Source organism: Callorhinchus milii, unplaced genomic scaffold (assembly GCF_018977255.1).
Source record: "Callorhinchus milii isolate IMCB2004 unplaced genomic scaffold, IMCB_Cmil_1.0 Scaffold5, whole genome shotgun sequence".
NCBI lineage: Eukaryota > Metazoa > Chordata > Chondrichthyes > Chimaeriformes > Callorhinchidae > Callorhinchus > Callorhinchus milii.
Genome location: NW_024704746.1, coordinates 66,943,559 through 66,969,797, shown reverse-complemented (window position 1 = coordinate 66,969,797; position 26,239 = coordinate 66,943,559). Strand labels below are relative to the sequence as shown.

Genomic DNA, 26,239 nt, shown 5'->3' with positions numbered 1-26,239 from the left:
GCCTTTTAAAAAATACTTCCTCGTTGATTAGTATATTCTGCAGAATTAATAGACCCGGAGAAGGGTGACCATAGGTACGGTCGAAGAGGTAGGTTTCAAGAAGAGGTGGTGGTGGGGGGTCCGGGGAACGTGGGTGAGGCAGAGGTGCTGAGGGAGGGGGGGCGGTGGGGATAAGATTTATTCTAGAGGGGGGGAAGAGCGTGGGGGTGTTGTTAGGAAAAGTTTGCCTCCTTTAAAACGGTCACATCCAAATCCCATCTTCTGTTCTCCTGAAGCGAGCGACAGAGTAATTTAAAGCTCTCCCTCAATCCCACCGCCTCGGCCCCCCGCCCCCGACCGACCACCTTCCCCTCTTTTACATCACGACTCAAGACCTTCCTCTTTGACCGTGCTTACGTTCACCCCCTCCCTCCCTCCCTCCCTCCCTTCCTCCCCCCACCCCCGGCTCGGAGTCAGGTTCTGCCACTGTGAAGCGCTCTGAGACTCTGCTCTGCATAACCGGCCGTTCCTTTACCGGTTCCCCGAAAAAATGCCAAAGGTTCAGTAAGAAAGGTTCAAAGGAGCTCACAAACTCGTTACCCGGAGAATAATCAGTGACTGGAACAGGGCAATATCTCAGCGTCCATTAACTGTCCTTTCGGTCGTCTTTCCCCACCCCAACTCCCACCCCCTACCACCTCCCCCACATGCTCCCCCGCCCTCGGCTCACGACTCCCAGTTCGAGAGCCAAGCCGGGACCGCTGAGCGCCAATGGGACTTCCTCCCAACTCCCTGTGTCAACGTTAACTTGTATCTGTCCCAGGAAGGGTGTTTGAGGCCAGGAAGCCGGGACACAGTTTACAACAAAAACAGGCAGTTTGATGGTGTGATGGGAGGAATGGAGGCTGAGGGTACTCGAGAGATGAGGTCAGGCTGGTCGAAGGGTCCTTATCATCCGAACCCTCTCTTGTGATCAGTGTTGGTCTCACTCCATCAGTGTTGCCTGGAGATATATCTAGTCCTTTGTGCACCTTCTCGTCCATCAAAGCTTCGTAATCCCATCCACAGACATTACGACAAGACAGTATAACAGAGATTCACAGCCGTCCTATCACGTGTGAGGACAGAAACGAACACAGTTACCTTTCATAGTATATATATATATATTTAACAAATCCCTCGAATCTTTTCCTTTCCTCCGCTCCCTACACCCTCCTCCCTCCTCACTTTGCCTTCTTCGTAATATTAATAATAATAATCCTTGCATTTGATGCAGCGCCTTATCACGTCGTTGAGATGCCTCCAAGCGCTTCACAGAATGTACTGTCAAGTGAATGGACTGCGCAGTTTTCTGGGCGAAACACGGCGGCCAATTTCGCACAGCGGTGCCCCACAAACAGTCGTGGGATTGAGTGATTATTACTCCCGGAAAGCAATCTCCCAATCGACTAACAACCGGGTTCCTACTTACTGCCGGGTAAACAGAGGCGTGCGCGCGTGTGTGTGTGTGTGTGCGTGTGTGCGCGCGTGTGTGTGTGTGCGTGTGTGCGCGTGCGTGTGTGTGTGTGCGTGTGTGTGTGTGGAGTAAAGAAACTTGCCTAAGGTTTCGCTCTGCCCGGGAATCGAACCCGGGTCCTCTTGCTTGCGAGGCGAGTGCGCTAACCACTAAGCTACGGGTCCCTTTGCCCTCTGCCTCCTCCGCTCTTTGCCCCTGCCCCACCCTGCCCGCTCTGCCCTTTGACCTCCGCACCCTCCGCCCTGTCACCTTCAGTAAAACATCCGGTCCATTCTGGGGTTGGTGAAGGAGAAGTTATTGAACATGTTCTGGTCCATGCTGTTGATGAGGGTTTTATCTGCACATGACAACCTGGGCTTCTCGTTCAGGAATTCCTTGTCAAAGTTACTGCAGTCGCTCGCTGACTTCTGTAAGCGGGAAGGAGGAGGGTTTAGGACTGTCCTGGCACTTGGTACAGCGCCTCGTCACGCCCTCGGGACGTCTCAAAGCGTTTCGCAGGATTTTGCCGTGACGCGCAATCATCATCATAATAATAAATAATAATAATGGTTGACAACAATAATGAATAATAATAATAATGTTTGGTGCAGCGCCTTATCACGTCGATGAGACGTCTCAACAGGACACGCTGTAAAATGGATTGACACTGCGTATTTTTTTATTGCGTAGGTAAACAGAGGCGTTTGGAGTAAAGAAAACTGCCCCGGGAATCGAACCCGGGCCCTCCGGCTTGCGAGGCGAGCGCTCTGACCACCACGCCGCAGACTTAACTCACCACCACAGGCTTGAATGGAGGTTCCATCTCCCTGTTTTCCAGGAGCTGCCACTTAATGTCCTTGAAAAACAGATGTTCCCGGATGCCTCCCTTCACTCCCAGTCGCTTCTCTGGCTCTCGGACAAAAAGCTGGAACACACACTCCCCTTTATTATCATTTATTATTATTATTATTATTATTATTATTATTATCATTACAGTAAAACTCGCATAAGTCTGATCTGTGTAAGTCGTATAATTGCCTAAGTCGTACATCTGCCCGAGAGGTTATATTCTACCCAAGTTTGCCGTAACTCGTACTTTGCGTCAGTCATATTGAATGTACGGTCCCAACTGATACGACTTCTGTGAGGTTTACTGTATTATCACCAATCCTTGCATTTGATTAAACGCCCTTCACGTCGGGAGGACGTCTCAAAGCTCTTCGCGGGATTTACTGTCAGGCGCAATGACCGCGTATTTTGTGGGGAGGGGGTTGAGAGCTCTGGGAAGCGTTGGAGGGGGAAAGGGGAGACGGGTTTCTCACCCGGACCAGGATGTCTTTGGCCTCCTTGCTGAGCCAGCGAGGGTAGAATGGGTCGTCCGTGCGGATGGACTGAAAGAGTTCGTCCTCGTCGTTGCCGTGAAAGGGAGATTGTCCGATCAGCATCTCGTAGAGCAGCACCCCAAACGACCACCAGTCTACTGACGTGCCGTACTTCTGTCCTAGCAGGATCTGTGTGGGGGGGGGGGGGGTGGGGAAGAGGTGGGTGGGAGAGAGACGGGGGTGGGTAAGCGGGAGGGATAGGTATTTGAGGAGGAAATAGAGGCGGGGAGAGAGGAGGGGAGATGGGGCGAGGGTGAAGAGGTGGGGAGAGGGGATGGGAGTAAACGAGACAGGGCAAGTGGGGAAAAAAGGGAACAAAGTCACAAAGTCAAATGATGAAAATTGCCCCAATTGGTACAAAACAACCTGCGCTGACATAACAACAACAACAATAATAATCCTTGCATTTGACGCAGCGCCTTATCACGTCGTCGAGAGTCGTCCCAAAGCGCTTCACAGGACACACTGTAAAGTGTAGTGACACTGCGCATTGTGCGGGCGAAACGCGGCAGCCGTTAGTTACAGGAAACAGTGTCCCACAAACAGCGGTGAAGTGTGTGACCCACTTTAACAGGAGGATTGTCAGGCGGGAACACTGGGGGTGTTTATCAGCCCATTGTGCGTGCAGTTGAATTATTGGGGGTCCCCTTAATTGCTTCAGCTCATTGTGTGTGTTCGCGTGTGTGTGTCTGTGTCTCTCTCTCTCTCTCTCCCTCCCGGCCCGGCTCAGGGTTGAGGGCAGGGAGTGGGAACGCTGTCGGGATGGGTTTTCCGGACGCACTGACCTCGGGAGCGATGTAATCGGGTGTCCCGCAGAAGGTGCAGGTCTTGGCCTCGTTGATGATGTTCTCTTTGCACATCCCGAAATCTGCTATCTTTATATGTCCGTCTCTGTCCAGCAGCACATTGTCCAACTTCAGATCCCTGTCAGGAAGAGAGAGAGGGATTAGACACACACACACACACACACAACGTACAAAGCATACACACACACACCCCATACACACATACATGGAATTACATAGAATATACAGCACAGAAACAGGCCATTCGGCCCAACTGGTCTATGCCGGTGTTCATGCTCCACATTAGCCTCCACCTGCCCTTCCTCAAACTAAGTCTATCAGCACAGCCTTCTGTTCCTTTCTCCCTCATGTACTTGTCTAGCTTCCCCTGAAATGCATCTAAGGTTTTCATAGAACCGTAGAATTTTACAGCGCAGAAGGAGGCCATTCGGCCCATCGTGTCTGTGGCCGACTCTTTGAAAAGAGCTTTTCCAAATCAATCCCACTCCCCCTCCGCGCTCTCCCCAATTCGCCTCAACTACTCCTTGTGGTAGCGAGTTCCCCACTCTCTCCACTCGCTGGGTAACGAAATTTCTTCTGGTTTCCCTATTCGACGTATTGGTTGATTGTTGTGTATTTATGGCCCCCGGTTTTGTCCTCCCCCCACAAGGCGAAACCGCTTCTTTATATCTACCCCATCAAAACCTTTCATAATTTTAAATACCTCTATTAGGTCACCCCTCACCCTTCTCTTTTCAAGAGTACACAAATGTACAGACACACACATACAAATATATGTGCAAACACTCTCACACACTCACTCAGACGCTCACACACACACACACACACACACACAAATTTACACAGACCCTCTCACACCCAGATACACACACATACCCTCATGCAGATTGCTCTCACACGCACACACATGCACACACAGGGGCGCAAATGTACGCAGACCCTCTCGCGCGCACACGTACGCAAATATGTACAATCTCACACCCTCATCCACACATACACCTTTAAGGGATTCAGTCCCTTAAGGGATTAAGGGAGAAAGGTGATTCGTAAAAGCAAGAGGTGGAAGGCAAGTTAAGTGCCTTTTCCTTCCCTCAATCACTCCCTCCTCTCCCTCTCGCATCTCACTCTCTGATCTCTCTCTCCCTCTCTCTCTCTCTTTCTCTCTCTCTCTGTCTGTCTCTCTCTGTCTCGTACCTGTAAACAATGCCTTTGGAATGAAGGAACTGCAAACCGCAGACGATTTCCGCCGCGTAAAACCTGCATTGAAAAATAAGATAATTCCCGTCAGATCGGAATTTCGCACGAGGACAACGTCCCCCGGCGGGAAATTGACCACCAAAATCTTCAAAATCCTTTGCTTTTTGCCGCATTCGGGTGTCGGCCTGGCTCCATCAGGCAGCGCTCCCTCCTCCGAGTCAAGAAGACGCGTGGGTTCAAATACCGAGTCGGGACTTTGAGCTCACGTAGTCTCGGCTGACACTCCAGCTCTGCGCTGGGGGAGGGAATTGCATGGTCAAGCGAGATGATTTGATGATCTGATCCATGTTCAAGGTGGACGTTAAACGATCCCACGGCACTGCGGGAAAGAGAAGTGTCCTGACCCGACAACCCTCCCGATAAAATTGGAGCGGTGGGTGGGGGGGGACGGGGGGGTGGTGGTTGTGGGGGGGGTGCGGGGGCGGTGGAATTTACCCACAGCAACGTCCCCCCCTTAACAGCCGCCAAGCGAGTGATCGGTTGTGTTTTGGGAGACTGTGCCACGCCGGCGAAATCGGAAGAAGCTCACACCACGACCACTAGGGGGCGGTCTTTAGCAACTGCGAGAGCTGCCATTGCACACATCTGGCATTTCATTCACTGGAACTAGCTGTAAAATGTAGTGACCGGGTGCATTGCGGGACAAAGCTGGCGACCAATTTGCGCGCAGCAATGTCCCGCAAACCACCATGCAGTTGAGCGACCAATTTTATTTGGGAGGGGAAATACCAGAGTATTCGGCGCAGGTTTGCAAGAGCCTTGGTGACCCCAGAGTGTGCGTTGGGGGTAAATGCTGGAGTCTAACCGGCTAAAACCACACAGCTTGCCACTGCAAATTGTAGCGTGGAGAGTTTGAGCTCACGGTCTAGGCTGATGCTCCAGTTCAGTGCCGGGGCAGTGCTGCATTGTTGAGTTTCATTGTAATAATATAATGATAATAGTATTAATAAAATACGAATCATAATAACTCAAACTTACATTGATCTTTTCGCGTCAAACTTCTGACAGTTCTGAATGTGAAACATCAGGTCTCCTCCGTTCAGGTATTCCATCACAAAGAAGAGGTTTTCCTGCAGGAGACACAAAGGCAGTTTAGTTTTTCTTAAAGCCGAGAGTTATTGGGGTAGAATGGCTCAAGGCAGCAAGGAAGGAAGGAAGGAAGGAAGGAAGGTGCTTAAATAAACTTGAATAGCGAATAGTCGAACCCGGGTCCTCTCACTTGCGAGGCGAGAGCTCTAACCATTGAGCTGCAGGACTCCACAGTAGTAGGAGTGCCTAATGCCTACAAAACGTTCAGGGAGATCTCGATATAACAGCAACGAGATTACATTTGTACAGCGCCTTTCATGTCGGGAGGACGTCCCAAGGCGCTAGACAGTGTACAGCATTTCAGACCCGAGCTGGGGTCATGGGGGGGGGGGGAGAAGGGAGGGGAGGGGAAGGGGGGTGGCCGATGGCATGGTCGAAGAGGAGGGTCTTGAGGTGGGACTTGAAGGAGGGGGCGAGGCGGAGTGACTGGGGGATGGAGTTCCAGAGGTTGGGGGCAGAGTGGCTGAAGGCTCTCCCGCCGATGATGGGTCGGGGGACGTGGAGTAGGCCGGAGGCGGCTGAACGGAGGGAGCGGGCGGGTTGGTAGAGGGTTAGGAGCTCACAGAGGTCGGGTAGAATAACACCTCGTCGAATGGAAAATATTCTATATGTCAGCACTGATCCCGTCTCGTGCTGTCTTCACACATGGTATAGAGGCTCAGGAAGGCTGGTACAGACTCGATGGACCGTCTTCTGCGCCATAAATGTCTATGAGTCTCTAATTTGTCTCTAATAATCTTCCCATCACCCCCACCCCTCCAACCTACGTTAGTTTGGAAGGTGCAGTAGAGGTGAGTGAGGAATGGATGATCCCAGGCCAGGGAGAGGACCCTTTTCTCCACCATCGTACACTCCACATCATCATCCATCAACACCACATCCTTCTTCAGGGCTTTGATGGCGAAGAACTCATCCTTGCCCTTCAGCTCCGCAAGAAAAACCTGTAGAGAGAGAGAGAGTGAGTGAGTGAGTGAGGGAGGGAGGGAGGGAGGGAGGAAGGAGCAGGGAGTAAGATAGGATAGGTAGTTAAAAGGAAACATTTTGCAAGGATATGGGGTAAGAGTGGGGGAGTGGGAGTGGGTAACTCTTTCGAAGAGCTGGCGCAGATACAATGGGCCGAATGGCCTCCTTCCGTGCTGTAAGATGCTACGATTCTATGATAGTGATTGGGTTTAGAGATTGGATGCGCTGTAACAAGGATTGATGTCTGCATCGCTTCATACAGATACCACACTCACAACATCACAAGATCGGTTTGGATGAAGAAGGTCATTCGGCCCATCTGATCTCAACCTTCCACCATCCAAGGCTTAGGGGAAACCAGAGTGTCCGTTAGGCGTAACTGCTGGAGTCTAACCAGCCAATGCCACATAGCTTGCCATTGATATCACTGTGTGTGTGGTCCAGCTAGGACCACCCTACCTCATCATTGACCAGACAATCATCAGTCATGGCTTTTCCTACCTTGCCAAAGCTTCCTTTGCCCAGCATTTTGTGCAGCAGGAAATCATCGATGGTCATTCTTCGGTCACTGCTTTTCAGAGTTTCCTCTGTGGTTGACACGGAGAGTGAGCCTTCTTCCCTTGGTGTTTCCCAAGCAATGCCTAGATCCTCTAGAGACAAGGGCACAGAATAGCACAGAACAGTCAAAACCCTCACCGACTTGGTGGTGCGGGGGTGTGGGGGGGGCGGATGGGATGTCCTGACTTGCTCTACTTATCCTCCCTACACCCCTCGACTAATCAGTCACCCCGCGGCTGTTTGTGGAACGCTGCTGTGCGCAATTGGCTGCCGTGTTTCGCCCACGAAATACACGGACGGTCCACTTTACAATATATTCTGTGAAGCGCTTTGAGGCATCTCGAAGACGTGATCAGGCGCTGAACCAAACGCAAGGCTTATTATATTATTATTATTATTAAGAAACATCGCATTTTCACCCCATCCCCAACTCCTCCCTCCCTCCCGGTTGTGAAATTAATAATATTTTGCAGATTGTGTATAGCTTTTCCATGAAAGTATGCAAATTTTGTTCAGTCAAACACAAAACATTCCCCTAAAACTTGCCCGACTCCACTGGCTCTCCATAACTGAGAGGATACAGTTCAAGATCCTGGTCCTCACCTTCAAAGCCCTCCATGGCCTCGCTCCCCCCTACCTCTGCAACCTCCTAACCCTCGACCAACCTGTCCGCTCCCTCCGCTCAGCGGGCTCCGGCCTGCTTCACGTATCCGTTTAGCCCAACCCACCATTGGCCTTCAGCCACTCTGCTCCCACCCTCTGGAACACTTCTCCCTCGTCTCCTTCAAGACCCGTCTCAAGACCCTCCTCTTTGACCGTTCGTTCGATCACCCTCCTACCCCCATCCTTCCCGCACTCCACCCTCTCCTGATCCCAACCACCAGCTCTGGTGCGGATCCCTGACTGTCCAGCGCCTTGGGACGTCCTCCTGACGTGAAAGGTGCCGCGTTGAGTGTCATGTGTTTTTTGTTGTCGTCGTACCTTTCTTTGCTGTGAGTGGGCCCTGGTCTGGGTCCGTTGTCGAGATCTCTTTAAGCATGCAGGGGCCGATTTCCACCGGTCCTTCACGGCCCACCTGCTCATTATCCCTCTGGTTCCGAGCCTAGGAGAGGGAGGGAGGGGGGGGAGGGTGGAGAGAAGGGGAGAGGGGGAGAGCGAGATTCGTACATGGGAAATCCCAATTCAGAGGTCGAGATAAATCCTTGTTTTATTGATCCGCGTGGAACAGAGAGCGCACTCTTCGCGCTCCCCCACTCCCGGAAAACCCCCCGCCTCCCCCCCCACCTCACCCGCCACCTCCCCACTCACCCAGTTTAAGCGCAGGTTGGCGAGAGCCAAGGCTTGGGGACCCCAGAGGGTGTGCGTTGGGGTAACTGCTGGAGTCTAAACAGCTAAAACCACACAGTTTGCCCCATTGCTATAAACTTGTCAATATCCTCACCTGTTGCTCGCTCTCTATCTGAGCCAAGGCTTCAGCCATCATTTTCTGATTGACCCCACACAGGTTGGCCACTTTTTTCTGACACTTGTGATGAATGTTCATGGCACATTCTGGCAGAGAGAGAGAGAATTATAATGATAGTAATTATAATAATAATCCTTGCATTTGATACGGCGTCTCATCACGTCGTCGAGACGTCTCAAAGCGCTTCACGGGATATACTGTAAAGCGAATTGACTATGTAGTTTGTGGGCAAAGCGCGGCAGCCAATTGCGCACAGCAGCGTCCCCACAAATAGTCGTGGATTGAGTGACCAATTTTTTCTTCTTTGAAAGGCGTATTACTCCCCGTAAAGCGATCCACCAATCGACTATCAACCGGGTTCCCACTCACCGCTGGGTAAACAAAAGGGCGCGTGGAGTGAGGAAACTTGACTAAGGCTTAGTAAAATTGGAATAGAGTCGACACAAATCGCAAATAGAGCGACAGGAAGCCTTTGGGAGAGGAACGGAAGCTTCGCAAATAGACTTTTACCTTCACACTTTAAGCCCTGCCTGGCCAGGCCCCACAGCAGAGTGCCACAGTGCTCGCAGAAGGTTGGGCTCTTGTAGTTGTAGACTTTGAAGCGATGGGGCATGTCGATTTTGAATCGCTCCTTGTGAAACTGGGGAGGCAAAGGAGAGGGCAGAGATGGTCAACGGAACTCGAAAGAGAACCTCGTTTGAGACCAGAGAAGAGTTTGAAACCCTCCACTTGCTCTTCCCTACCTCTGTGACCTGCTAAGTCCATATCGACCTGTCCGCTCACTCTGCTCAGCGGGCTCCACATCCCCTGCCCGGCCCACCCCACCATCGGTGGTAAGACCTTCAGCCTCTCTGCCCACCACCCTTTGGAATTCCTTCCCGCAGTCTCTTCGCCTCGCTTCCTCCTTTGATTCCTTCAAGGCCCGTCTCAAGACCCTTCTCTTTGACCGTGCCTTAGGTCACCATACTACCCTTACCCTCCCTGCCCTCCAGACCTCCTGATCCCGACCCCTCCCAGCTCGGGTGCAAATCCTTGATGTCCAGTGAAAGGCGCTGCGTAAATATCATTAGTTGCTGCTGTTGTCAATGGGGCCTTTAACACCCGACAGGATATTGGTTTAGTGTCTGAGCCAAAGGCCGTCAACCTCAGCCTCTGGGTGTGAGAATTGCCTTTGATCGTCTGCGAGGGATACTAACCATTGTTTCTCTGCTGTTCACGGCTGACCCTGCGCACTTTGCTATCACTTTGTCGATGCATTTCTTATGGATGGCAGCGTTACACTCTGTGGGGCAAAGAGAAGAGAGAGAGAGAAAGAGAGAGAGAGAGAGAAGGAGAGTGTTGAGCGATGAAGGCTGTTCCTCGGAGCTTAAAGTCAAGGTCAAAGCTTAAATTGGATCTGAACCTTTAGAAGCGGAAAATAGCTAACTTACGACGACACTGGTAGCCTTGTTTATTCAGCCCCCTGAAAGAAAAGAGGAACAAGACTGAGTTCTTTGAGACGTCTCGAAGCCGGGATAAGGTGCCGTACCAAATGCAAGTATTATGATGACTGTTATTATTAATCATGGAACTGACGGACACCAGGAAGTATTTCTTTACACAGGAGGGAATTAACTATTGAGGCAGGGTTATTAGGGAAGAGAGACTGTATAGACGGGACACCGGAGACGCGCTGGTTTGAGAAACACCTTGACGCTGTGACGGGAGGACAGGGTACGGTGGGTTTTCTGGAAGGATGATCGATCAGATGGGACGAACCTTCATCTGAATCTCTCTGGTTGCGGTCTTGCAAAATCAGTGGTTGCGTGTGAACGGAAGGCACTCGCAAAGCTCCTCACTTTCTGATCTTGGGGGGTGGTGGGAGGGGGGGGGTCACATTCCAGTACAGTGCTGGGGAGTGAGTGGGGGGGGGGGGAAAGGGAGGGGGAGTGGAGAGGAGGGAGAGGGGGAGTGCTGAATTGTTGGGTGGTGTCATCCTTCGGGTGAGGCGTTAAACTGAGGGTCGTAAAGCGAGTGGGGAAGGGGGAGGGGAGACAGTGGGGGACGGAGGGGAAAAAAGGGCAGAAAACCCGGTCGAAGAGTTACGTCTCGATGTGGGATTCAAAAGCAGGAACTTGGGGCGGGAGGGAGGGAGCAAGTCAGAGGGACTCCGGGATGGAGTTCCAGAGAGCGAGGTGGGTGGGGGAAGGAAGAATGGCTGGTAGCTGACATGCTGATGGTGGGGGGGGGAGATACAATACAAAATGGCATTTGTATAGCGCCTTTCAGTTCGGGAGAACGTCCCAAGGCGCTGGGCGGGTGGGTGGGGGAAGGGGGGGGGTGGGGTGACGAAGCAGGGAGGTGTCAGCCGGCTGAGACGGTAGGTATGAAGCGAGTGCAAGTACCAGACAAACTCGTGGCAGACAGAACAGAAGGTCGGCTGGGGGAAGAAGGTGGCGATGAACTCGTGGCACTTGACGTTGTGAACCTTGGCCTGTTTGATGGCTCCCCTCCTGTGACGCAGAGCGAAGAAGCCCTCACTCTCGCTCTCTGGGTTTCCTTTACACTCTGGTTGTTGGTGGCGGTGGTGGTGGTGGTGGGTCGGGGGGAGGGGGGTGGGGGGGTGAGGGGAAGAGATAGAGGGAAGCTTTAATGACTGCACAGAGCACACAAACACAGGGTGTTAAACACACGGCCAACGCAGCTTGGCTCAGTCGATAGCGCTCTCGCCTCTGAGTCGGAGGGTTGCGGGTTCGAGCCCCTTCCACATCAGGACTTGGGAGCCACACAATCTAAGGTGACGCTCCAACGCATTGTCGGAGGTGCCATCCTTTGGAGGAGACATTAACCTGACGTCCCACTTGCCTGGCCAGATGTGCTGGTCCTGGCCAACAATCCCGCCCCCCACCCCCCGCCACCAGCTCCTGACTCCACCCAAAAAAATCCACGACCGTTTGCAGGACGCTGCTCTGCCCAACTGGCTGTCGCGTTTCGCCCACGCAATGCACAGTCACTACGCTTCAGAGCGTATCCCGTGAAGTGCTTTGAGACGTCTCGAAGACGTGATGAGGCGCTGGGGTCAAACGTGAGGATTATTATTATTATTATCATTATTATCTGAAAGCTCGATCGGCGATGGTGGGTGGAGGTGTATTGTGCAGCGTTCTCTGAGGCTGAGGATCTCAGTGGGGGCGGAGGTTGTGGGGGGAGTGGGGGCGCGGGGGGGGGGCTGGGTGGGGAGGGGAGGGGGAGGGGAGGGGAGGGCAGGAGAGCGGAGCCTCGGTTGGTCAGAGTTGTGGCTGTATTAGTCATGTATTAGTCATTTCAGGGAAATTCCCCCCCCCCCACACCCCTCCCTTTGGCACCGACAACACCCCTTCAAATGAATCTTAATGTCAGCGTGATACTTTTAACACACAACGGGGCAGCTGTCGGCAATGACTGGGGTGTTAGCAATCCAGGCGAGTGCCCAGATTATTATCAGTCTTCCGTGTAGTTTCAGATCATAAATCTACACGGGCCATTTCCATTTCCCTCAGTCGTGCGCTCGCGCGCGCGTGTGTGTGTGCGTGTGTATAATAATAATAATCCTGGCATTTCATACAGCGCCTTATCAAGTCGTTCAGACGGCTCAAAGCGCTTCAAAGGATGTACGAGGAGTCCTGTAGCTCAGTGGTTAGAGCACTCGCTTTGCAAGTGAGAGACCTGAGTTCAATTCCAGGCAGAGGGCGAAACCTTGGGCAAGTTTCCTTACTCCACACAGAGCCTAATAATAACCCTCCAAAACAAAAACAATAATAAATTGGTCATTTTCAATCTACGACTGTTTGTGGGACATTGCTGTGCGCAATCGGCTGCCGCGTTCGCCCACAAATATACAGTCAATTCACTTTACAGTGTGTTCTGTGAAGCGCTTTGGGACGTCCTCTCCCGACGTGAAAAGCGCTATATCAAATGCAAGGATTATTATTATTATTATTATTATTACTGTGAAGCGCAGTGACTGCGTATTTCGTGGGCGAAACGCGGCAGCCAATTGCGCACAGCGGCGACCTCTCCCCCCCCCCCACCCCATCCCCCCCACAAACAGCCGCGGATTGAGCGACCAGTTTTTTTCTTTAAAATCCTGATTGAGATGGAATTCTGCACGATCCCAGCATTTAAGGCAAGGGTCTCAAGGCTACGATCGTGAGGAATTTTGTACCCCCACCCCACGCGCCCGGAGAAGCTTCCCGGCATTATCGGAGACTTACCGCTCTGCTCAACAAAGTACTTGACGTTCATCAACATGCGACCCTGGGGCTTTAAATCCAGCTGTTGTGGGAGAGATGGAATGTGAAAGAGGGAGAGAGGGAGGAGGAGGAAGAGAGGAAATGTGGGTAGAAGGGGGGAGAGAGAGAGAGAGAGAGAGAGAGAGAGAGAAAGGAGGGAATGTGGGGAGCGAGAGATAGGGAATGTTGGAGAGAGGGAACCAGAGATAGAGAAGAGAATGAGTGAGAGAGGGAGAATGAGGATGAAGGAGAGGGGGAAGGAGGGAGGGAGAGAGGGGGAACAAGGGAAAGAGAGAGAGAGAGAGAGAGAAGCAACGTGAGTATGTCAGGAAACGAGACACAAATAGTGCACAACTTCTGGAGATTTACCAACAGTTTCAGGGCAGATTTACTCGAAACGTATCATTTTTCAGAGCGTCCAGAATTGGGAGAATTTCTGAAATCAGGATTTTTTTTTTCTTCTTCTGCGGACATTAAAGGACAGACACAGGAAAATAACTTGACAGTCCGGACAGCTTAACGATCTGGAGTGGATCGACCGGGTACATGTTTAGCGCGGGAGAAGGCACGAGCTGTAGAGTTAGCGGTGGAGGCGAGCAATGCCGCGGGGGTGGGAGAAGGTAGAACCGGCCATGGCACGGATAATAATAATAATAATAATAATAATAATAATAATAATAATAATAATAATAATAATAATAATAATAATAATATAAAATAAAATAATAAAATAACATTAATAAGAATAACAATAATATTAACAACAATATTGATAATATTAATAATAATAATAATACCCTCCCCACCCCCAAACCTTACCCAGACGTCTGCCTTCCCGTTGTTCCGCTTGCACTTCTCCGCCAGGGGGTTGAGCTCCACCGTGATTTCCGATATCAACTCCACGGTCTTGTCCTTGATCACGATGTGCATCACTCGGCCCTTGTTGATGTGAGCGTCGAAGGTGGCGCTCCAGGATGGGTACATGGTGGGCTTCTTCTGCATGAAAATCTGCCCCTTTTCTGTGGAAGCAATAATAATAATAATAATAATCATTATAATAATAACCAGCATCCTGGCTTTTGATACAGGGCCTTATCACGTCGGTGAGACGTCTCAAAGCGCTTCACAGAACATACTGTGAAGTCAATTGATTGGGTATCTTGTGGGCGAAACATCCCCACAAACACAATCGTGGGTTGAGTGAGCACTTTTTTTCTTGGAAGGATTATTACCCCCGAAAAGCGATCCATCAATTGACTAACAACTGGGTTCCTACTTACTGCCGAGTAAACAGAGGCGCGTGCGCTGCGGAGTAAGGAAACTTGTCCAATGTTTCGCCCCTTGCCCCGGGAATTGAACCCAGGTCCTCTGGCTTGCGAGGCGAGTGCTCTAACCCACTGAGCTACAGGACTCCACTTGTAGTGAACACGTATCTGGTAGACAAATGACCCAGCCAATTCGCACACACCCATGCAGTGAATGACTAATTTTATTTGGGGAATTGTTGGCCAGGACACCGGGAGAGAGAGAGAGAGAGAGAGAGAGAGAGAAACTGCCTTCTCTTTTCGAATAGCCCCGTGGGATCTTCAACGTCCACCTGAACAGGCAGATGGGACCTCGGTTTAACGTCTCATCCAAAGGGCAATACACCAACCCCTAACTCTAGATTGTGAGCGTTCAAAGTCCCGAGGTGGTGGTGGGGCTTGAACTCACAACCTTCTGACTCAGAGACGAGAGCTCTCTCTCTCTTTTAAAGTCCCATTCCGCCATCGGTGGCCACACTTTCAGCCACGAAACACTCTTCTGGAACACTCTTCCTCTGCCTCTCCACCTTGGCCCCTTCCTTCCCCGTCGTCAGGTCGTGCCTGAACCCCTTCCTATTCGACCGTGCCTACGGTCACCCCCCCCCCAACACCCCACCCCACCACCAGCTCTGCCTCGTGCTCCGCCACTGTCGAGCGCTCTGAGGCGCAACACCGTGCGCGAGGGGGCGCTGTGTAAACGCAAGTCGTCGCCGATGAGAGAGCTACCGACTGAGCCCAGGCTGACACTCGAAAGCTCTTTTTATATACGGAAACACTGAGTGAAAACGAGACACAGAGATCAACAATTAGCTCTCGACGATGGGTGGGGGGTGGGGGGGTTGGGGGGTTGGGGGGGGGGGGGCGGAAGAGAGAGAAACAAATAGCAGAACTTGTAGCAATAACAGAAGTCACATTTTGCTGATGGGAAATGTAAGGATATTTATGTACAGTAAAGGAGGAAGGAAGAGAGCGGATGGAACATTAGTTAGCGGATTCCTGGTGATGACCGAGCCCAGTTAATAGGACTCTCGCATCTAAGTCGGTAGACTGTGGTGTTTTAGCCCTATAAAGATGGGGGGGGTTGAGCTCACTTTGAGTCCAGTTTGACTCTACACTGAGTACAGTGTCCAGAGTTGCCATCTTCACGCTGGTTAGCATCTCGGAGGGCTTCACGGTGACGGAGCCTGACCCCGAGCTGAGGAGGGGTGACCTTGAGTACGGCCCAAGAGGAAGTTGATCTGAAAATGGGGAAGGAGGAGGCAAGGCGGGCAGGATCGAGGGAGAGAATTCCAGGGCGTGGGGGCTGAAAGCGCGGCCGCCGATGGCGGAACAGAGGGCACAAGGGACGAGCGGGAGGCCGGAGCTGGCCGAGCGGAGGCAGCGGGTGGTGGAGTGGGGAGTGCGCAGGTCGGAGAGGTGGGGTGGGGGGCTGTCAAGGCGTGGAGGGATTCTTAAGAGGCTATGTTTCCCGTAGTTACCTACGGGATAACTCGATAGAGAGAGAGAGAGAGAGAGACAGACAGACGGTGGGAGCAGAAAGCGTCGATTCTTTCAGGAACAAGTGAGATCGATTTCTGTTAGGAAATAATATCCGGGGGATACGGGATATAGTTTGTGACACGACACGTTGCAAGCGACCGCCAGGCTCCGGGGGGAAGACGAAATGGTTGGACCTTTGGTCTCATTTCACCCAACGCATTCTTATGTTCTTACCAGTGTCCACGGCCTCTTTGACGATGACCGCACAGTACGGGTTCTCTATCTCCTGTCCAGGTGGGCAAGGACCTCCGTCGAAGTTACAGAGCCCGATACGCAGGAAGGGAGACATGTTGGCGCCTCGAGGGTTGAGGCTTTCGGACGACGCACGATGAGTGAGACGGTGGTTGTCAGGGACCGGACTCAACCCACGGCCGTTCAAACGTTGCTGAGCTCAAAGCGAAGGCGGGGACTCTGAACGCTGTGGGGGGGAAAAAGATAAAAAGAGACATTGAGGATCTGTAGAGAGAGAGAGAGAGGGAGACAGACAGAATGTCAGACGCACACAAACACACGCACAGAATGTCAGACCAGAGGGACACACACACGCGCGCACAACAGACCGTTAGAGATACTCACAGAAGCGCAGACATACACACAGACTGTTAAGAGGCACACGCAGTCAGAGACACACACTCACACAGAGAGAGAGAGAGAGAGAGAGAGAAAGCGAGAGAGAGAGACACGCACTCACTCACGTGCAACGAGGGAGGAAAGCAGAATGAGTGTGAGCCGATCTGGGAGGCAGCCAGTTCTTCGCACGGGGAGGGGGCAGTCACTCAGCTCCCTGCAAGTCCGTGCGCTGAATTGGCACATTTGCTGAAGAAGAAGTGAAATGTCACCAACATAAAGAGCGGAGTCAGGTTTCAAACCGGCCGTCAGGTCTATTTCAGTCACCGCTTCCCCTCTGTAATCTACTGTAAGGGCCTGGGGAGAGTGGGGCGGAGGAGGGTATGGCTGCGGGGTGGGGGGGTGGGTAGAGGATGGGGTCACTTCTGTGGGATTTCCTAACGGGATTTGTTAATTACCAAATGAAGTCCGGCCCACGAGAAAAATCACTGGTTCCAGTGATAGATCTTCAGGTCATCCGCACGTCCCCATATCTGCACAGTGGCTCAAAGGCGGAATTAAAGTCAGGCTGCGATATTGCTTCGACCACCCACCATCCCAGCAACGCTTTGAGATGTCCGTAAAGCGTAGTGACTGTGTATTAGGAAGACTTCCTGGGTGTGGAGTGAGTGAGGGGGTTGGGGGGGGGGGAGGTCTCATAATAATAATAATCGTTGCAATTGATACAGCGCCTCATCACGTCGTCCAGACGTCTCAAAGCGCTTCACAGAATATACTGTACAGTGCAGTGACTGTGTATTTTGTGGGCGAAACTCGGCGGCCAATTGCGCACAGCAGCGTCCCCGCAAATAATGACCACATTTTTTTTTATTTGGGAGAGAGAATAGTGCCCACAGGACCTTTAACGTCCACCTGAACAGCGGACGGGACCTCAGGTTAACTTCTCATCCGAAGGCAAGCCCCAAGGTGGCGTTGAGACTGTTGTGCTTGTTGTATAAGCAACAAATCTAGTTATTCCTGTCTTCACTGACTGTGTTCACCGCAGGGCTCTTGATGGGCTGCGCGTCGCCCGCAAATTACACAGTCCCTGCGCTTTACAGAGTATTCTGTGAGGCGCTTTGAGTCGTCTCGATGACGTGATCAGGCGTCGCATCAATTACAACGATTATTATTATTAATTATTATTCATTATTATTATTAGACCTCCCCCCCCCACTCCACATCCCATCAAGAGCCCTGCGTTGAACACAGTCAGTGAAGATAGTAATAACTTCTAGATTTCTCTCTCTCTCTCTCCCTCCCTCTCTCTTTAAGCAATGGTTGTATAACAGTTTCTCTCAGTATAATCAGGCGAGTGGGAGTGAGACCTGGTACTTGGAAGATAAGAGGGAGGGGGCGACACACGAAGGATGTCATTTATACTGAAACGCAAGCGTAATTTACCCCCAAAAAACTCAATTTATTCAGCTCAGGCTCAGTGTGGGCTGATTCCACAGGGCTGACGACTGTGATTGCTGACACAACTGGTCTTCATATTGACTCCTGTAGGTTGTTTGTTTATTTCCGGGCTCACACACATACAAAGACATGTACATAGACGCGCACACGCGCGCACACACACACACACACACACACACAGAGCGAGAGGGGGTGGGGGACACACGTAAACAGTGAGAGAGAAAGGGGGAGATATGCACACACACACACACACACACACACAGACAGACAGACATAAACAGTGAGAGAGAGTGGGGTCCACACCCACACGTGCGCAAAAACATATTTACATGTCATGTATACAGATAGATCTCTCGCTAAGATAGAGTCTCACACACACGTGCACACGCACACACGCACACACACACACACACACAAACATCCGCCTGTTCAGGTGGATGTTAGAGATCCCAATGGCGCAACTCGAAAAGAGAAAGGAGCTTGTCAGACATCAAGGCTTGGATGAGCACCAACTTTCAGCAGATTAACTTGGACAAGACGGAAGCCAATCTTCTTGGCTCAAGCCAACATTTCGTCACCTTTGGCTCTGACCTCCTCAACCTCTCTCTCTCTCTCTCACAACCTCACCGAACATCAGAGTCCAGATCAGACCTCAGCCGTTCTTCCTGCCCTACGTCCTGCCCTAAACCCGCTTGTTACTCGATTGGCGGATCACTTTTCCGGGGCTAATAATCCCTTCAAAAAAAAAATAATCATAATATATTGGTCACTTCAACCCACTACTGTTTGTGGGGACGCTGCTGTGCGCAATTGGCTGCCGCGTTTCGCCCACAAAATATACAGTATATTCTGTGAAGCGCTTTGAGAGGTCTCGGGGACGTGCATCAGTTGCAAGGATTATTATTCTATTATTATAATACGTTCAGGCTGTGACCAGGACCGCTCTCCTCCACCTCCGGCACACTGCACGTCTCCGAACCTATCTCACTCCAAAAGCCATTGAAACCCTCGTCCCCACGCATTCTCACTTCCCTCTTTGATTCCCCAGTCACACTCCTCGCCGATCAACTTCACGATCCTCACACTCGCGTTCAAATCCCTTCACTCCCTGGTACCTCCCTCCCTACCTCCCCGACCTCCTCACTCCTCACCCGGCACCTCCGCTCGACTGGCACCGGCCTCCAGCTCGTCCCCCGCGCCCTCCGCCCCACCATCGGAGGCCGCTCTTTCAGCCGCTAACGGCCCAAAACTCAGGAACGCTCTCCCTCAATCCCTCCCCGCCTTGCCCCCCCCCCCCTCCTCTCGTTCAAGTCTTCGACCGTACTTATGGTTTCTCCCCCCGCCCCCCCCCCCCCCCCGCAGGCTCGGAATCAGGCTCCGCCACTGTTAAGCGCTCTGAGACGCCGCCCTGCGTGGAGGACGCTATATAAGTCCAAGCTGTTGTTGCTGTTGTTTGTTAATCGGGTTCTCGTTAACGCAGGGACAGCGAAGGCTCGACAACATGAACGATCTCTCCCTCTCGCGCCTATCACCTCCCAGCCTCAGGTCTTGAGTGGGTGCCCACAGACGAAGAACCGATCCGACGATTGCCGTGGCAACGACCAGATGGGGTCCAAAACTAAATCTCCTCAACGTCACACGGTTTCCACACACTGTAAAGACTCGCCCACCAGCGGGTTAATCAAATCCATCAGTTTCTAACGAAATGCGATGCACTACTGTGGGCAGAAACTGCGTGGGACCGATAAGTGGGCAGCGTTATCAACATCAAACGTGTTACGGAACAAGGCTGCTGTTACGAGGATTATCCCTGAGGATAATTGGGACATTCTATAAAATATTACTGCCCTCCCCCCACCCCACCCCACCCTCCGCCCACCCACCCCCACACCCTACACTCCGTACCCCCACCGCACCAGTCTTCGCCAGGCTCCGCTGGTCCTCTCACTCGTCCGCAAAGCACTTCACCCCCTGGCACCTTCCGCCCACAAACTACACAGTCACTCCGCTTACAGTGATTACAATGACAGTCATTCCCGTGAAGCGCTTCGGAGGCGTCTCAACGACGCGAGAGGGTGAGAACGAGACTGACTGAAGTTCGGGAAACGTGTATTAAGTTGGGGGGGGAAAAAAAAGTATATCAAGTTAGGGAATGAGTCGATTGAGTTGGGGACAAGTGGACTACGTGAGGCAACACGTGTGTCACGATTGGCGGGGGAAGAGGGAGTTGGGACTAGGTGTGTTGAACGAGACTTTGGCTAAAGAAGGCCCTACTCAATCTCATGGAACAAGAGCCTTGCATGTAAACTAAATACCCCCTGACTTCCTGTACACGCGCAGCGACTTGGTGGTTAGCTCACATCCTGTAGCGTATTTGAAACGGTTTTGTTTTCTGTTGAAACATGTGCAGGTGCTTTCTTACTCCCTCTCGGTATCCATGCACGTATTTTGGTTCAAATTGTGCACCGCGCAGGCCGATTGGTGCTGTCTCTTGCCCTGTGAAAGGGATGGTCCGTCGAACGCTCCGGGTCTCTATTCTGCGCAAGAGATGCAATATAAATGCAAGTTATTCTAGTTGTGGTTCTTGTTGTAATAAAGGAACTTGCACCCCGTCCCATTGATTAGCTTATTAATGCGACTCTGGCTTAAATGATAAAAATAAATAATAATAATCCACGCATTTGATATAGCACCTTATCACGTCGTTGAGATGTCTCAAAGGGTTTCACAGGATATACTGTAAAGCGTAGTGATGGTTTGCATTTTATCAGTGAACATAACAGCCAATTTGTGCACAGCGACATCCCCACAAACAGAAATGAATGACACGTGACCCGCGAGATTTATTATTAATAATAATAATAATCATAACCCTCGAAAAGAGAAGGGTGTCTCTCGCTCTCTCCCAGTGTCTCGTCCAACAATTGCCCAGATCAAAATGATCATTCACCTCATCGCTGTTTGTGGGACACTGCTGTGCTGCACAAATTGGATCCAGTCACTACATTTTACAGTGAAATCCTGTGAAGCGCTTTGAGATGACCTGACGCCATGATACGGCCCTATCTCAAATGGAAGTATTGTGAAAATTGTTGAGAGACTCCGTTAACTGGGTTAATGGTCAGCAAAGCAAATAACAATATTAACTGACATCGTCAGGCATTCAGAGCTTTGGGACACGGAACGTATTTACAATACAATTTACAACATGCGCTTAATAACTGAGGGAGAGGGGCACAAAGACAGGAAGGGCTGAAGCCAAAAAGATTACCACTGGTGCAATGGCATCGCCTAACGGTGCGGCGAAATGACTTGTAATTGACAAAAGCGACAGTACCTTCACATAGAACAATCTCTCTGAACGGTTCCCAAAGTCGGGCTCAGTCACCCGAGCTGGAGAGACAGGGGTAGGCACCAAGGCAGACTTTAAAGCAATACAACATCAATTGACATTTACATAACCCTTTTCACGCCGGAAGGATGTTTGCAGCAGGTGAGCAGAGCAGCATAGGAAGAGATCAGAGAGATAAGGAGGTGTTGAGGGCACAGAGCAGTCGCGGCAAATGACTGATCTATCGTTTTGTTTTGGTGAATTAGGGTTATCAACAACGAAGGTGAACTTCTTGCTTCTCTTGGAATTAGATTTTAAACACCCACCTGAACCAGATCGCAGTTAGGATCACGTTAACCGAAGATCAGATATTTTTGCCCACGTTTTGCCCACGAGCTATGCGGTCAATTCACTTGAAAATATATTCTGTGAAGCGCTTTTTGAGACCTCTCGAAGACATGATTTAAGTGTGCAATGTGAGGAATATTATTATTATTACTACCAACAACAGCAGAGATCCCTTGTTTCTTTGGAGACGTCTCAAAGCGCTTCACAGAACATACTGCAAAGCGCTGCGTGTTTTGTGGGCGAAATTTTCCGAGCTGCAGTCGGCCTTTTTTTTTCCATCCTCGCTTTTTTTTTCCCCCCCGGGCGTAGAATTTGTTTCGGAATTTAAGGAAAGGAAAGATTGAAACGGAAAGATCAAATCAGAGAAACTGCGCCTCATCGCGCCGTCGAGACGTCTGAACACCGAAGGCGGCAGCCAATTGCGCACAGCAGCGTCCCACAGACGGTCGTGGATTGAGTGACCATTTTTTTTTGAGGGATTATTACCCCCCCCGCCCCGCCCCGGGAAAGCGATCGGCCGGTCGAACAACAACTGGGTTACTGCTGGGAAAACAGAGGTGTGTGGAGTAAGGAAACTTGCCTAAGGTTTTGCCCAACCCGGGTCCACTCGCTTGCGAGGCGAGGGCTCTGGTAACTGCTGGAGCTTAACCAGTTGGAGCATTATATAGCGAGCTTTCCCGCTGCTCGTCCCCACTCAGGGCTTTGGCTTGCGGTGTTAACGTCGAACCAAACAGGAAAGGTTCCCTCTGCCTCTCTGAGTCCTGCCGATGAGCCAGGCCGGGCTGCGCTGCCATCAGCAGTGAGTGCCCTGGAATACTGCGGACCCTCCTGGCTCAGGAACTGGGACCAGAGACCGTCACAGAGAGTGAGTGGGGGGGTGGGGGGGGGGGGGGGGAGAGGGGGGTTCAATTCCCGCATTCCTTTGGCAAACACGTCACCTCGAAACCAGCTCAATCGCCAAGGAGGTCCTGCTCGACCCCTTTCCCCCCCCTCCTCCTCCTCCTCCTTCCCACACTGAGAAGCGTAGTGTAGTGGCTTGAACCCAGAGGGGAGAGCGATCCTCCATCTGAGCCCAAACTGACAGTAAAAGGCAGGTGGATCTTTGTCAAGTGTGTGGCGATGCGGTCTGCTAATGGGATTCCCCATTCTCACCCTCCCCGGAGGGTTCCGCTGTTTCACCGTCGATGGGGAATTAACCGCTTCACACGGAACCTCTTCACTCAGCTCTCTCGCTCCTGACCCTCTCGCCACCGCGCTTCAAACCCGCCGCAACCCACCTGCCCCGCCTGCGACGTGCACGGTCACTGCAGTACGTCCTGTGTCTCGCGCCTTCGAGGCGTCCCCCCAGGGTGAAAAGGCGCTGTGTTGAACGAGCAGTGTTATGCGCTGGGCGCAATTGGCTGCCGCGTTTCGCCCACAAAATACACAGCCGGTTCGCTTTACGGCGCGTCCCGTGAAGCGCTTTGAGGCGTCTTAACGACGCGATAAGGCGCCGTATCAAAAACGCAAGGATTATTATTACTTCGTTTCCACACCTCGGTGTGACACTCCCTCCCCTCAACAACAACAGCAACAGCAAACAACAACAACGCGCACTTATATAGCGTCCATCACCCCGGACGGCGCCTCGGAGCGCTATACGAGAGAAAGGGCGAAACGGGATTCCAACCGAGGATCGCGACAGAATAAGGAGACCATTTTTTGAACCCAAAAAAATACGTGTGAATGGTTTACAGCCCATCAAGTACGTGCTGGTATTACTCTCCACATGAAAACCACTCTCCTGCTCGTTCCCCCTTCCCCCACCCCACTCCCCCGCCCCCACAACCCCCCCCCCCACCACCGCCGCTACTCGCCCACACCCTTTAATATCCCTCTTTCATACACAAATAATTCCCTTAGAAAGGATCTCGGGACTCTGCCAGCGCAATAGTTTTCCAACCACGGTCGTGCTAATAATAACCCAAACTCCTTATCACAGCATCGAGACGTCTCAAAGCACTTCACAGGTCGTACTGTAAAGTGAATTGACTGTGTCTTTTGTGGGCGAAACGCGGAAACTAATTGCTCACAGCGGCGTCCCACGGGCAGTCGTGGAGTAAGTGACCAGTTTTTTTTTGTGGGGGTGGGGGAAGGGATTATTACATATTATTATTATTAATTTGGGCGGTGCGGGGGCGGGGAATTAATCACCGAGTCAGCGAGCATAGGAGGCTTGGATTAGAAACCTTTTGAAGGGTGGGGTGGAGGGGGGTGGGGGAAGCAGTTTTCTTGCGTTTAGGATGGGGGGTGGGACGGGAGAGAAACAAAAACCACAATTGAGTGGTAGAAGGCGATTTATTGTGATCATAAACTAATAAAACAACAAGGATAAAAGTCATCCTTGGAATCTCCCCTCTCCACAGAGAGTTCAACCCCCATGCCCCTAAAATTAGGGGGGGGGGGGGATATTAATAATATTCCTTGCATTTGATATAACACCTTATCGTATCGTTGAGACGTCTTTAAAGCACTTCGCAGAAGATACTGTAAAGTGGATTGACTGTATATCTACATATAATAATTCATGTTAAGAAAAAGGCTCCTATTATAGAATAACAATGTGAGTTAACAAACCGGAACGTAGTGGAGAGATCTTGGGTGGGGTATTTTTTTGGGGGGTGGGGGAGGGGAGAGGGAGGGGAAAGTTATAAAGCTTATAGAGAGGAAAAAAGAACAATTCCCAAACTCTCCGAAGATTATTTATTTACAACGCCACCCCCACCCCCTCCGAAAGAAACCCCGAGAAACGCAGCACTCTGGAAAAGAGGGGCATATGAATATTTAATATTTCAGCAGCTCCAACGGAATCATACGTTACATTAATTTCTCTGCTCTCCTCTCCTCTCTCAGGCTCAAATATATATATATATAACATAGATATTATATTTATATATGTATGTGTGTGTGTGTATATGTACACACACATATATATATTTACACACACATATACATATATATATTTACACACACACATATATATATATTTACACACACACATATATATATTTACACACACACACATATATATATTTACACACACATATATATATTTACACACACACATATATATATTTACACACACACATATATATATTTACACACATATATATATTTACACACACACATATATTTACACACACACACATATATATTTACACACACACATATATATTTACACACACATATATATATTTACACACACATATATATATTTACACACACACATATATATTTACACACACACATATATATTTACACACACACACACATATATTTACACACATATATATATTTACACACATATACATATTTACACACACACACATATATTTACACACACACACACATATATATTTACACATACACACATATATATATTTACACACACACACACACATTATTACAAGTGATTCAAAACCCATCTCCAGACCCTTATAACACAGAAAGGAAACCCAACAGAAAGATTCACTCACTGGCTGTGGTGCTGGGAGCAGATCTCTGGGGCTGGTCGTCTCTCCCCCTCTCTCCCCCCCTCTCTCCCCCTCTCACCCTCTCCCTTCCTCGGAGAGAGAAAGAGAAAGAAGAAGAAGAAAACAAAGAGAGAGAGAGAGAGAGATGTGCAGCAGCGGATGAGTTGATGGAGAGCAAAGGGAACCCCCAAAGAAACCCAACTCGAGTCCCTTTAACTCAGGTCCGAGGACTGTGTGAGTCAGTCTGAGCAGCAAAGGGGGGACCAGCCCCAGGCCCCGCCCCCGGCCCCGCCCCCTACCCCCTGCCCCAGCGCCTATTGGTCCGCCCGGCTCGGGCCCCGCCCTCCCCGGGCGGCCCGAGCTCTCCCATTGGTCCCGGCGTCCCGTCCATCAACCGGGGATTTGCCACTCCGCGTTCCATCAGCTGTTCGCCCACTTTGGCCATCAGTCCCTCTCCTTCTCTGATACCTTCGCTCTCTCTCTCCCTCTTTCTCTCTCTCTCTCTCTCTCTCTCTCTCTCTGTCACCCCCTCACACACACACACACACACACCTCCCCATCCCCCACAGATACACACATGTCCCCCCCTCTCCCCCTCCCCCTAAAAAAAACTGATCAGGAACTCTTAACCCCCTCCTCACCTTTATCTCTCTTCTCTCTTCCTTTCTCTTTTTTTTTGGGGTGGGGGGGGGGGGGTCACCTTTCCATTTCTTTCTTCTCGGTCTCTTTTTCTTCTGTCTCTTTCCTTCCGTTAACCCCTCCGCCCCACCCCACCCCACCCCCCTCTCCCTCGCTCGCTCGCTCGCTCGCTCACTCTCTCTTTCGATCTGTGTCATCGTTGTCTCGTTGTCTCTCTCTCTCTCTCTGGGTCGCTCTGTTTCTTTCGTTCGGTCACCTTTCCCTTTCTCTTCCTCTCGCTACCTCTTTGCTTCTGTC

General features: G+C 51.1%; 1 protein-coding gene across 3 annotated transcripts; it reads right to left on the bottom strand.

The window, feature by feature from the left end:
* Positions 1–685: 685 nt before the first annotated feature.
* prkcq (protein kinase C, theta) lies at positions 686–25,370 on the bottom strand. 3 transcript variants are annotated; one of them, XM_042335385.1, is made up of 20 exons: positions 25,307–25,370; positions 16,775–16,903; positions 16,262–16,505; positions 14,064–14,263; positions 13,227–13,287; positions 11,379–11,541; positions 10,425–10,456; positions 10,191–10,276; positions 9,505–9,634; positions 8,971–9,080; positions 8,511–8,631; positions 7,473–7,621; positions 6,776–6,949; positions 5,898–5,989; positions 4,857–4,919; positions 3,642–3,780; positions 2,797–2,985; positions 2,271–2,399; positions 1,745–1,902; positions 686–1,087 (listed from the first exon to the last, which is right to left on the bottom strand). In XM_042335385.1, exons 3-19 carry the CDS (start codon positions 16,374–16,376, stop codon positions 1,747–1,749), a joined length of 2,109 nt encoding a protein of 702 aa, XP_042191319.1. In that variant the 5' UTR covers positions 16,377–16,505; positions 16,775–16,903; positions 25,307–25,370; the 3' UTR covers positions 686–1,087; positions 1,745–1,746. The 3 variants fall into 3 exon arrangements, with proteins under 3 accessions (XP_042191319.1, XP_042191320.1, XP_042191318.1); XM_042335386.1 differs by having other exon boundaries at positions 16,779–16,903; XM_042335384.1 differs by lacking the exon at positions 16,775–16,903.
* Between the last annotated feature and the right edge of the window lie 869 nt (positions 25,371–26,239).